Source organism: Lacerta agilis, chromosome 11 (assembly GCF_009819535.1).
Source record: "Lacerta agilis isolate rLacAgi1 chromosome 11, rLacAgi1.pri, whole genome shotgun sequence".
Classification (NCBI taxonomy): Eukaryota; Metazoa; Chordata; class Lepidosauria; order Squamata; family Lacertidae; genus Lacerta; species Lacerta agilis.
Window position 1 is genome coordinate 60652039 of NC_046322.1, and position 13154 is coordinate 60665192.

Consider the following 13154-nt stretch of genomic DNA (forward strand, 5'->3'; position numbering starts at 1 on the left):
TCCACATGCGGCTGCTGGGTGAACTTGGGCTAGTCACACTTCTCTGAAGTCTCTCAGCCCCACTCACCTCAGAGTGTTTGTTGTGGGGAAAGAAGGGAAAGGAGAATGTTAGCCGCTTTGAGACTCCTTCGGATAGTGATAAAGCAGGGTATCAAATTCAAACTCTTCTTCTTCTTCTTCTTCTTCTGGATAATTTTTTATTTTTATTTCCACTTTTTATAGAGTGTGCAGAGGATGTCATTGCCATCCAATTGCATGCCAGGGTATTGTGTGTTATCCTACCAGGCTTTTTGTTTTGTTTTGTTTTGTTTTGTTTTGTTTTGTTTTGTGTTGTTTTGTTTCTTTGCAGATGTTATTTAGGAGGAATTCAACATCATGCTCTTTCAATCATTCTGTCAAACAATGGCCCTACACACTATTTAGGGGGTTCCACTAGCCCACTCAAGAGATAATTTGGGGGTCATACAAGGAGGAAGGGAGAAGCCCCATTGTACAAATGGAAGTCCTTGCACAGGGCTTCTGCTGGCATGTACAGTTTCTGAGTCTTTTTTGAATGCATCTGCCCATTGGTTTTGAAACAGTGCTCCAGGGTACCCTAGATGCCTTGGCAGATATTCAGAGGCACATGAATTGATATCCACAAGGTTTATGGGAGACAACATGTTTGAAGACCACAGCGTTAGACATTCTGTTCATTGTCCAAAGCAGATGGTGTGTAAAAATATAAATAAGGGGATTGCAATAAAAGAAATTTTTGACAATGATGCTTCTTTTTCTGTTATTTTTACAACCATGCACTAAGACCTCTTCATGCCTTCATGACCATATAAGACAGCTGTAGTGAAAAGCCCTTTTTAAAATAGAAGTTAGAATCATAACAATCCTGACTTAACACTTGGTTTAAAATAAGCACTAAAGTAGCTATATTTAGGGAACAATCTGTTACTGATTTTAAAAAATACTCTGATGTTTCCATTCAATTGCATAAATACACTCTTATGAAAAATAATGAACCTGCAAAATATATATGGGAACAAATTCCTAAACTCCCATTAACATTACCATGACCTGACATGTGTTATTTGCAATCCACATACCTTAAAATAACTCATATAACTAGCCTAAGTGCATTCAAATAAATAAGACTAAGCTGGTTTATATTAAAGTGTACCAGTTTAAGTGAAAAATTCATGTAACCATAATTTTCACATAATCACAAAGAACATTTCTACCATTTTATAATTAACACAGCACTTTAAATGTACAGAGTGCTTACTAACCCAGATGTTATTCATCTTCATTATATCCTTGTGGAGGCAATAATAAGGGCCCAAATCCATGTGGCATTAGTCACATTGTCTTCTATGTGCGTTGACAAACTCCCAGTGCAAAGGGCCACATTAGAATCAACAAGTGTATTTATTTTCGTTTTTCTTTTTTTGTTTTGATTTTATGATGCAAAAACAATAAAGAAATTTAAAAAAAAATAGAATCAACATTCTGAATCAGAACTTGGGGATATACAGGGACTTTAACCATTTAACTAATCCACATTGGGGCCCCTACGTGGGAACTGAGGATGAACCAAGGATATGACAAGTCTACTAAAGCTAGCAAAGATTTTAAACAAGGACTCCCCCTGACATGGAACCATTAAGAATACTGGTGGTTCCCCCCCCCCAATATTTGCTTTCAGTGCAAGGCAAGCAGGATGTAATAAACGTCATGTACTATTGATGGAGTTCCAGAAAAACATCTACTTCTGCTTCATTGACTACGCAAAAGCATTTGACTGTGTCGACCTCAGCAAACTATGGCAAGTTCTTAAAGAAATCGGAGTGCCGGATCACCTCATCTGTCTCCTGAGAAATCTCTATGTGGGACAAGAAGCTACAGTTAGAACTGGATATGGAACAACTGATTGGTTCAAAATTGGAAAGGGAGTACAACAAGGCTGTATATTGTCTCCCTGTTTATTTAACTTATATGCAGAATTCATCATGCGAAAGGCTGGACTGGATGAATCCCAAGACGGAATTAAGATTGCCGGAAGAAATATCAACAACCTCAGATATGCTGATGACACAACCTTGATGACAGAAAGTGAGGAGGAATTAAAGAACCTTTTAATGAGGGTGAAAGAGGAGAGCGCAAAATATGGTCTGAAGCTCAACATCAAAAAAAACTAAGACCATGGCCACTGGTCCCATCACCTCCTGGCAAATAGAAGGGGAGGAAATGGAGGCAGTGAGAGATTTTACTTTCTTGGGCTCCATGATCACTGCAGATGGTGACAGCAGTCATGAAATTAAAAGACGCCTGCTTCTTGGGAGGAAAGCAATGACAAACCTAGACAGCATCTTAAAAAGCAGAGACATCACCTTGCCAACAAAGGTCCATATAGTTAAAGCTATGGTTTTCCCAGTAGTAATGTATGGAAGTGAGAGCTGGACCATAAAGAAGACTGATCGCCAAAGAATTGATGCTTTTGAATTATGGTGCTTGAGGAGACTCTTGAGAGTCCCATGGACTGCAAAAAGATCAAACTTATCGAGAGCCAGTGTGGTGTAGTGGTTAAGAGTGGTAGACTTGTAATCTGGGGAACTGGGTTCGCGTCTCCACTCCCCCACATGCAGCTGCTGGGTGTTACCTTGGGCTAGTCACACTTCTTTGAAGTCTCTCAGCCCCACTCACCTCACAGAGTGTTTGTTGTAGGGGAGGAAGGGAAAGGAGAATGTTAGCCGCTTTGAGACTCCTTCGGATAGTGAAAAGCAGGATATCAAATCCAAACTCTTCTTCTTCTTATCCATCCTTAAAGAAATCAGCCCTGAGTGCTCACTGGAAGGACAGATCCTGAAGTTGAGGCTCCAGTACTTTGGCCACCTCATGAGGAGAGAAGACTCCCTGGAAAAGACCCTGATGTTGGGAAAGATGGAGGGCACAAGGAGAAGGGGACGACAGAGGATGAGATGGTTGGACAGTGTTCTCGAAGCAACTAGCATGAGTTTGGCCAAACTGAAGGAGGCAGTGAAGAAAGCTATAGCCTTTTATAGCTTTTTTTGGTCTCCATCATAAGCTGCTTTTTATGGTCTGAGGGGTCTTCCCTATGCTCAATAAAAGCTTGGGTCAGTAACTTTTTTCCTTTTATGCATTCTTTATCAAACCATCTCTTAGAGTGGGTCATTTGTTGGGGTTTATAAATATATGGATTTACAAATAATTATTGAAGTCTTGTTATCAGCTTCTGGTATAATGATTGCATATCAGATGTATTTGTCGCCGATTCTAAACAGCTCTTCTGAAATAATTCCGCCCAATTCTCACTTACTTACCATAGAAAGGTAAAATTGACGCTTGCTGTCCCTCTGCCTCAGCCCACCACTGGCATGTGGCCCCCAAATTGACTATGGAGCTCCTGACATGCTTGGTGGGGGGCTGCCCACAGAAGAGCAGTAGTGGCCAGTATGGCAGGGCGCATTCTTCTGACACTGGCATTGCCATAGCTTGCCTCAGGTGTGGGGAACCTTTAGCCCTCCAGAGCTTGCGGCATTGCATCTCTCATCAGCCCCAGGAAGCACAGCCAGCGGCCAGGGATGCTAGGAATCATACTTCTGCAACATTTGAAGGGCCAGAGGTTCCCCACACCTGGCCTACCTGGATGGTACTGAGGAGAAGGAGCCAGGGCCATGTGGATGCGCTGACAGAGCCAACTTGGTTTTCCCACGGTTCAGCCAAACACCCCAAAGTTCACCACCCCCCCTGCCCCTCCACAGCAGCCAGGTTCCACAACACTTTCAAATAGAAAGCTAAAAGCTTTAGAACTAATGGAATGTTTTCAGCAAAGTGGTTCCCCCCACCCCAGACAATTGTTTCTCATCCTTTTTGGATGCTAGGTTGTTATGTAATAATAAAATAACAACAACAACAATTTATTATATATACCCTGCCCATCTGGCTGGGTTTCCGCAGCCACTCTTGTGCTTGGAGCAAGGCCTTTTCACTTGTAGCTCCAGGCTTTCCCTGGAAACGGGTTTCAAAAAACAAAAATACTCATTCCACCTAGCTTTTGGATATACATTCTTTCCTGGAGAGTATTTTTTCTGCTGCTTTTATTTTTCTCTGTTTGGATTTTAGGATGTTTCATTGGTTTCACTTTGTGTGTATGTATGTCATAAATCATCTTTTACTGTATTCTGCAAAGCATTTTCACCCTTTTCAGACATTTCAAAGGGACTTCCAAAAAAGCATTAACTAGATGCCAATGTGCACACAAGTAACCTTTCTCTCCAGCTGACACATAATTGTTATCCTTTAGGTGGGCACTCTGTGCATGTACAAATGAATAACCAGTGGGCTCTCTATGGGGATGAGGACCCTAGTCAGTAAGGCTTCTCATCCCTGTGAAGGAAACCCTACTTATGTGCAACTGCACATGCACTAGTCTCCCTTTCCAACTGATGCAAATTGTGCATCGACTGGAGGGGGGAGCACAGCTGACATGTATCTACACTTTCCGCCTTTTTTCTTTCCTTTTTTCTTTTTTCTGTATCACTTTACTTCTTTATAATTCAAATTATTTCAGTAAAATATTAATACCCCCAAAAATGTATGTCAGTGTCTGGAGGCAGAGCCATCTGGTGCATTCTCGGGTGCTCCTTCATGTGTTTTGTACTGAACAACTAAAGAAGGCTTTTGAAAACTTTCTTTAAACATTTTAAACAAGCAGCTGCCTTACAGCAGACTAGTGCTCTTAAGTTCCCAAAGCATTTCCGTTGGCCACTGGGAAATGGGCTGGTAGGTAAATTAGGCCTTTGGTGCATGGGTGTACCGAGGGGGGGCAGGCGGGGGCAGCTGCCCCCCCTAGAAGCCAGCTCCCCCCCCCCAAGCAAAAATGATCGGCGCCAAGCAAGAGGAGCCGCAGCCCGGGCTGCCCAGCGCGTCCATTTAGGCTGAGGAAGAAGCAGGGCAGGAGGAGAGGAGTGGAGAAGGAGGCTGCTGTCCCTGCCGCCCAAGTTCCTCCCTTTGCTCCCCCCCTTGCCCAAGGCAGCTCCTGTCCCGGAGGCGGAGGAGGAGCGGCTCCCTCCCTTCCTCCCTCCCTCCCGCTGTTCTGGGAATATTAACACATTTGGAGGGCTTGCCTGTTCCTGGCGTTGTGTTGTCTGTCATTCCTTCACCCCAACTCCTCTGGTTCCCCCCTTTTAAAGTTACTTTACTGCTCTGAAGTTGGTGTTTCCCTCTGTCCCCCTTTTTCTGAGCTGTTTAAAATCCCTGCTTTTCTACCGCTAGCAAAAATATCTCCTGGGTTGGTGTTTCGCGGCGTCCTTTTACCTGCCCTAGCAATTACTGTTGTTCAGCCCCTTCCTGCCTTTTGCTGTGTTAAAACCACCGGGTCTCCTTGTTGTGGCTTCTCCCTGTTCCTTAGTTGCTGTTTTGCCCAGCAGCATTTAACACTTCATTTTCCACTTTCCTGCCTTCAAGTCTTTATCAAGTCTGCATTCAAGTCTGGTGACTTCTTTTTCAGTGTATCTGAAGAAGTGTGCATGCACACAAAAGCTCATACCAAGAACAAACTTAATTGGTCTCTAAGGTGCTACTGCAAGGAATTTTTTAATTTTTTTAATGAATTTCTCAATGCATTTAAAAATGTTACTTTCCTGGGAAGGATTTGTATTCTAAAAGGTGGGCTGGCGATAATAAATACTCATATTGTTTCAGTGTATCTGAAGAAGTGTGCATGCACACGAAAGCTCATACCAGGAACAAACTCAGTTGGTCTCTAAGGTGCTACTAGAAAGAATTTTCGATTTTGTTTTTACTCATATTGTGAAACTGTACAGCCGGAGACCATTTCAGGCAATTGCCAACTCATAGATCCTTTTGGACCTGGACAAAGGCAAAACGGGTGGAACAGTGGCGGGGCAGGAACAAGGCATAACAGGGCAGAACGGGGTTTGCAACATAAAAAAACGACTTCAAAATTCCTCTCCATGAACCTCAGCATTGACCAAGATGCTACATAGTGACCTTCATAGGAATCTGTGGCTGAAGGGGCCAGAGAAGGGTTAAAAAGGCAATGCATTGGGGAAAACACCCCCCTCCCAACAACCTGGAATCAAAGAGGGAGGGGAAGGAGGGAAGTAAGGCTCCATCTCATCCCTCCCAGCCCAGGTCCATGCCAGGTGGGGAAACAAGAGAAGACTAGATGAGCAAACTTGGCTCTGTTGGAAGAGGGTGCCAACCTCTGTCGCATCCCCCCCTTGGCAGAGCGGAACCCACTCCCCAGTCAGCCAGGTAGGGAAGGGGGAATTGGGTAAGGTGGGTAGAGGGGCAAATGGCCCTAAGGATGGCTGGAGTGCCCCCCCACCAGCAGCTAGGCTGGGAATAACTGGGTGTTTCATTTTTTTCTAATTCCCAACATTCCAGCTATTTATTTAATCTGCAAATAAAGCAGGGCGCGGAGTCATAGCTCTGTGGCAGAGCATCTGCTTTGGTGCAGAAGGTCCCAGGTTCAATCTCTGGCATCTCCAGTCAGGGCTGGGAAGTGGGAAAGACTCCTGAAGAGCCACTGCCAGTCAGTGTGGGCAATACTGAGCTAGATGGACCAAGAGCTTGATTTTGCATAATGTGGCTTCCAATGTATCTATGTCTTAAGGGGAGGGTCATCCCCTTAAGTGGTTAGAACACCTTGCACCCAGGTTTTCCTCCCTGGCATCTGCATGTACGGCTAAGAATCTCCCCTGCCTGAAACCCTGGAGAGCTGCTGCCAGTCAGTGTATGCAGTACTGAGCTAGATGGTTTGACTTGGGGGAAAGTACCTTTCCAGTAACACAGTCTATTTATTTATTTATTTATTTATTTTCTTTATTTACTACATTTATACTCCTCCATTTTCCCCAAGGTGTCCAAGGAAGTAAACATGATTTTCATTTCATCTTTGTAACAACTTTGCAAGGTAGGCAAGGCTGAGAGAGAACAACTGGTCCAAGGTCATACAATGAGCTTCTTGGCTGAGTGGGGATTTGAACCTGGGTCTCAGGTCAGACCTAGCCCAACATTCTTAACTGCTATACTTCCCTGGCTCTCTTATTTGCTTAATCCTATTTTTTTCCCATGCTCCTGCCAACCTAGCGGTTCGAAAACACGTCAAAGTGCAAGTAGTTAAATAGGTAAACAGTGTCTCTGTGCGCTGCTCTGGTTTGCCAGAAGCAGCTTAGTCATGCTGGCCACACTGGTTTGTCTGTGGACAAACACTGGCTCCCTCGGCCTATAGAGCGAGATGAGCGCTGCAACCCCAGAGTCGTCTGCGACTGGACCTAATGGTCAGGGGTACCTTTACCTTTACCTTTATTTTTTCCATTAAGGAGAATCCTCCCCCCCCCCATCCATTATATGGGACAACCTCCTTCACAATGCCAGTTTAACAGGGGACACATGACCTGAGGAAATGAAATATTACTTTTATAGAGGGATAACTTAACCAGAGTTGTATCACTGGCCTACCTAGATCCATAGTGTCTACACTGGCTGAAAACAGCCCTCTGAGATTTTTACGCAGTCCTATTCCAGCACACCTGGAGATGCCAGGGACTGAACCAGGGACCTTCTGCATGTCAAGCAGGTGTTCAGCCGCTCACGCCAGTTCTAGAGTAGACCACACATTTAAAGCACGTGACTTCCTCTAGAGAATCCTGGGAACTGTAGCTCTGTGAGTGGGAAGCTACAGTTTCCAGGATTCTCTGGGTGAAATCATGTGCTTTAAATGTGTGTTGAATGTATGATGTGGGAAATGGGAGGGGCCCTCCGGAGGGATCTTTGTTCTCCGGCGCCGGATATGCTTAAGATGCCCCTGCACCTAACCTTACTACGCCTCTGGTTATTGCCCCCTGCATCACGGGAGTCCTGGGCCCACGTCATGCCACCCCGCCAGCCAAAAGGTCAACAACTCTGGGAATCCGAGGGGGGGGCAACCATGGCTTGCCCCCCCCCTAGTTTTGATCCTGGGTACGCCCCTGCTTTGGTGGGATCCGGTCTGGGCTCTTATTGTATTGCATAGCCAGAGCTGTAAGGGGGGGGGTGCCCGGGTGCAGCTGGGGGTTTTTGCCCCAGGTGAAGCTTCCAGGGGGGTGTCACTGAGGCTCCCAGCCTGTATGTGTGGATGAAAATGCGCCTAGAGGGGGTGCCAAACCGTGCCTTTGACCCGGGTGAAATAAAGCCTGGTTTCTCCCCTGGCTTAGACCAGACGTCTATTCTCAGAGGCTTTGCAATGGGGAAGTGAGAGATGGTCACTTCCCTCTGCCATCTTTGAGCTGGAGATGCAGAGATTGAACCCGGATCCTTTCTACACGGTAGCCACGGGGCCCCCCTGAGCTGCCTAGGACTCCATGGCGCCCCATGGGAACTTCTATGGGATCCCCTGTGCTGCTGAAAGCACACTTGCGAACTGAATTCCAGGGGCATCTTCTTCTCAAGGCCAAACATGCGTTAGCCGGCTCTGCCCCGCCGCCAGTGCCTCGCTCGCCCGCTCGCTCGCTCCTTGTTGTTGGCCCGGCCCGGGATGGAGCCCAGCTCGCGTCGCCCTTCCTTACCTTCCTCGCTCAGGGTCCACGGCAGGGACGCCGGGTCTGACCTGTAGCCACAGGCGCTGCCGTCGAAGGCGCACGAGCCGGCGGGGGCGAGGCGCAGAGCTCCGGAGAAGCGCAAGGCTGCAGGGGACAAAGCGAGCGCGCTCATTCCGTCGGCAGCGGGAAGGAGAGGAGAGGAGAGCGGGAGAGACGGGCGGGGCGGGGCGCGGCGGGAAGCCCTTCGGGGCCCCCAGGGAGAGGGGCAGCCGCGCCGCCCAGCGGGAGAGCGCGGGCAGAAGCCGGCAGCAGCGTCGCCTCGCCCTCTCGCACCTGCTTACCTTGCACCGCGAGGAGACCCAGCAGGATCATCGTGCCCCTCGGAGGAGGGAGGGCAAGAAGGCGGCGGCGGCGGCGGCAGGAGAGGAGGGAAGAGCCGCCTGGGGAAGCCGCTTGGGCGACGGGCGAGGAAAGGCTGGGCAGCCCCGAGGCGCCGAAGGGGAAGCGGCCGTTAAAAAGGCCGGCGGGCTCGAGGGGGCGGAGAAGCGAAAAGGGCTGAGCTTGGCTCGGCGGCGGGAGGAGGAAGGCGCCCCGCCAACCCACCAGCTGCTGCTGCCGCTGCCCGGCTCGCGTGAGGGGAGGAGGCGGCGGCGAGAGGCTCCTCGGAGAGGCGCTCGCCGCGGGAGGGAAGCGCCTTGCTCCGAGAGGAGCGAGCGAGGGACGGAGGCCCTTCCCGCGTCTCCCCTCCACCCTCGCTCTCCCTTCGGCGCAGCCCGCGGCGGGAGGGCCGAGGGCGGGACGGAGCGCTCTTCGGAGGTCCGAAGTCTCCCTCCGGGCTGCCGCCCAGAGTTGGGGCTGCGCAGCGCCAGCCGCGAGGAGGGGAAGGGCAAGCCTCGGGGGGGGGGGGCGGCCGGGGGAGGCTGCATTTCCAGCTGCATTTCCAGCACGCCCCCTCCCTGCCAGATGCCCCAGAACTGTAGGATCGACGGGGGGCTGGGAAAGGTAGCACTTCCCGGAGCAAACTACAGTTCCCGGGTGACGGGCGTGTCCTCTGAGGACTTGCAGCCAGGCTTGGCCTGCGCCTCTGCTGGGGGGACGAGCCCCCTTCCGCGGCACTTCAATGTGGCCGCTTGTTGGAGAGCTTCAGCTTGGTTTCGTGCCATTCTTTTCAACCGTTGCAGAGTCCATCTCACACTTCCCGGTACTTTCTTTTCCATACCTGTGGGTTTCTTTGCAGCAGCCATCCCTTCCTGGGTCTTTTAAAATAGACAGTCATTATGTGGGAATACTACTGATGCTGCCTTAGCTGGAATCTATGCCTTGGAGTGATAAACTCACACACATTTCAAGTTACCGGTATCTCAAAAGGCTTTTAAGATAAGCCACTGAATGTTTAGCAGGAAATCCAAACTGGTTTGCCATATGCTGTATCTCCCAGTCTCCACTGATAAGAACCTGAAATATAAAGCATGTGTATAAATATTTCACATCTCTGGCAGCAATCTAGTTCTCAGTTGTGCATATGTAAACACAGTCCCGCATTTGCAGCCTAATCTCTTTTTCCTTACGATAGTAATGAAACATAGAAATTGGATGGAGCACTGGTGGCTTTGAGTTCTACAAGAGCCATTAGCCTTTGCCCTGCTTCGTTTTGAACTCCAAGGCTAAACTTGCCAGTTGTTCCTTTTATCTCTTGACTCCCTACTTTAGCATTCCAATCCCCTATAATGAGAAGAACATCCTTCTTTGGAGTCATTTCTAGAAGGTGTCGTAAGTCTTCATAGAATTGGTCAGATTCAGTTTCTTCAGCACCGGTAGTTGGTGCATAAACTTGGATTACTGTGTGATGTTAAAAGGTCTGCCTTGGATTCGTATCGAGATCATTCTATCATTTTTGAGATTGCATCCCAGTACAGCTTTCACCACTCCTTTGTTGACTGTGAGGGCCACTCCATTTCTTCTATGGGAGTCTTGCCCACAGTATGATGATCATCCGAACTGAATTCGCCCATTCCCGTCCATTTTAGTTCACTGATGGCCAGGATGTCAAAATGTATTCTTGCCATCTCATTTTTGACCATGCATTGTACATGGATCTTACATTCCAGGTTCCTATGCAATATTTTTCTTTACAGCATTGGAATTTCCTTTCGCTTCCAGGCATATCTGCAACTGAGTGACCTTTCAACTTTGGCCCAGCCGCTTCATCAGCTCTGAATCTACTTGTACTTGTCCTCCACTCTTCCTCAGTAGCATGATGGACGCCTTCGACCTGAGGGGCTCATCTTCCAGCGTCATAACTTTTATATGCCTGTTGTCTTTGTCCATGGAGTTTTCTTGGCAGGGATACTGGAGTGGCTTGCCAGTTCCTTCTCCAGGTGGATCACATTTAGTCAAAACTCTCCACTATGACCTGTCCATCTTGGGTGGCCCTGCATGGCATAGCTCATAGCTTCTCTGAATTATTCAAGCCCCTTCGCCACGACAAGGCAGTGATCCATGAAGGAGAAATAATCCCATAGCCCACATTAACAGGAAGCAATAAAATGGGATAAACCTGTACAAAATACATCAGAGCCATCAGAGCAAGTGTTACCTTACACTTCCCAGTGCATTTCCCTTCACTTTCCTTATCGCAAAAAGTCAGCGTTGGCCCAAGGCATTTTGGCACCTAAAGCGGACCTCAAAATGGCGCCAGGGAAGAATGAGTAAAGGAAGAGCGACATCATGAGCGCGGGGGGTGGGGAAATCAACATCAAGATCTGCTGCCCTGGTAGATCCTGCCAGCTGAGACAGCCACCTTACCTGACCTCATGAGTGGGCCAGTCCTGCAAAAAGTCCAATATTTTAGGGGTGCAGGTTTGTTGTGCAAGACCTCCCCAATCAGCTATAATTGTGTGACATGAATTTGCTGATATGTGATTGAATCTGGGGAAGCAGCACAAACTGAATCATACTATGTATGTACTGTGAGGATGAGAAGTACTTGCTCCCCTAACGATCAGCACCCTAAAGGCTAATTGGCATGAATAAGGGACACTTTTTCTCATGTACAAGATTTCACTGAATAACCTGCTGCTTAAACAGAGATTTCTACAGTCATATTCTTAAGGACAGCAGACTTTAAAGAGCTTGTAATCAAGGAGGGATTTCAACTGGGTTCAATTTTCAGCAGGGGCAGGGAATTGCTTTTGCCCTCCAGCTGTTTCTGAACTGCAACTCCCATCAGCCCTAGTAAACATGGCCAATGACCAGGGTTAATGGGAGTTGTAGTTAAGTGACAATTTGAGGGCCCAATGTTCCTCGTCCCTGGTTTACAGCATCTACATTGCCTTATAATACAGACTGCTAAGACAACACTATATTTCATCTGCCTTAAGGGAAATCATTCATTTCCCCCCCTTTGTCACTTTGATAATGTGTTTCCTCCAAACCTGGTTAAAGAAGAAATGTAGTCATTAAACATCTGCACACTCCACATATTCTCTGTGGTACTGAAGAAGCATACATTTGGATGTAATCTATCTCTTGCAGTTTTCATCCTGAGTTAATAATGCCCACAAATTCTAGATTCCATACCAAATTATGTTATATGTTTATGTTTTAAATGTGGTATCAGTATCACTTGTAAAAATGTACTATTCACATTTGCATTTTTAAAGCAAGTTGCCTGTTTTCCAAAAGGATATGTCATTAGACATTTTTGTATTCTAAATACTGTATATTTTAAATTTCTCATTGCCTAGCACCAGCAAGAAGCAAAAAAAAAATCTAGTTTTGAAGTGGTTTTTTGTGTTTTTTTTAAACCACCCAGTTGGGCTAGTTCAGACTTGCCATTTGGCTAATTTTAAACCCAGACTCTTCCACAAGCCACAAATCAAATGCAAATGCAGGGCTCTACAACAATGCCCTTTTATTCACATGTACTGTCTATATTCAAGCCTGGTTTCCAAAGCTCAGACCACTGTATTCATGTATTTACTGGATATTCCCCATAGCCCAGTTTTTAAGAATGATGCATAGTGTTGGCATTTGTCTTCGATCTCTCACTTAGCCAGCTTTTGCTCAAGGCAAAACAAAACAGACATCTGCTTAAAATGTATATACAATATAGGGACTATTTTAATTAACTGGGCTACAGTTCTGCCAAATGCATGCTGGAAACTCGATACAAACTGTACTGTGAACTTGCTTGACAAATGTGCTCGAATTGCTCTCCTGCCAGTTTATATTCGTAGCCACATGATGCAACTGAATGCTAAGTGAAAACTAAAAATGTCAGTAGATGCATTTCTCCCTGCTCAGGGTGGGGGGATAATATGAGTTAGAAAAGGAAATCTTCCTGTGCAGTAAAGTTGCCTCCATAGTCCTTCTACACTTTGAGTGGATCTAAGCACAGTGTGTGTGTGTGTGTGTGTGTGTGTGTGTGTGTGTGTGTGCGTGCTATAAATAAGTCAGAAATTAGATTGTTTTAACAAAAGAAAAAAATCTTTATGGAAAATTGTGTTTTAAAATTTCCTGCTCTCTGTCACTATCTGGTGTTGCACATTAAAATCGCTGTTTCTTTACTAATGTATCTGAGTCCTTTTGCTAGAG

General features: G+C 46.8%; 1 protein-coding gene across 3 annotated transcripts in view; it reads right to left on the reverse strand.

Annotated features, from left to right (window-relative positions):
- The window catches only part of MAMDC2 (MAM domain containing 2), a 74679-nt gene extending 65730 nt beyond the window's left edge, over nucleotides 1-8949 (reverse strand). The window contains exon 1 of one of the 3 annotated variants that reach the window (XM_033164247.1): nucleotides 8900-8948. In XM_033164247.1, the coding sequence (XP_033020138.1) occupies nucleotides 8900-8930 (31 nt within the window). In that variant the 5' untranslated portion in view covers nucleotides 8931-8948. Of the gene's footprint in view, nucleotides 1-8899 lie in introns of all 3 variants that reach the window. The other 2 variants (XM_033164248.1, XM_033164249.1) reach the window with 2 other exon arrangements.
- Between the last annotated feature and the right edge of the window lie 4205 nt (nucleotides 8950-13154).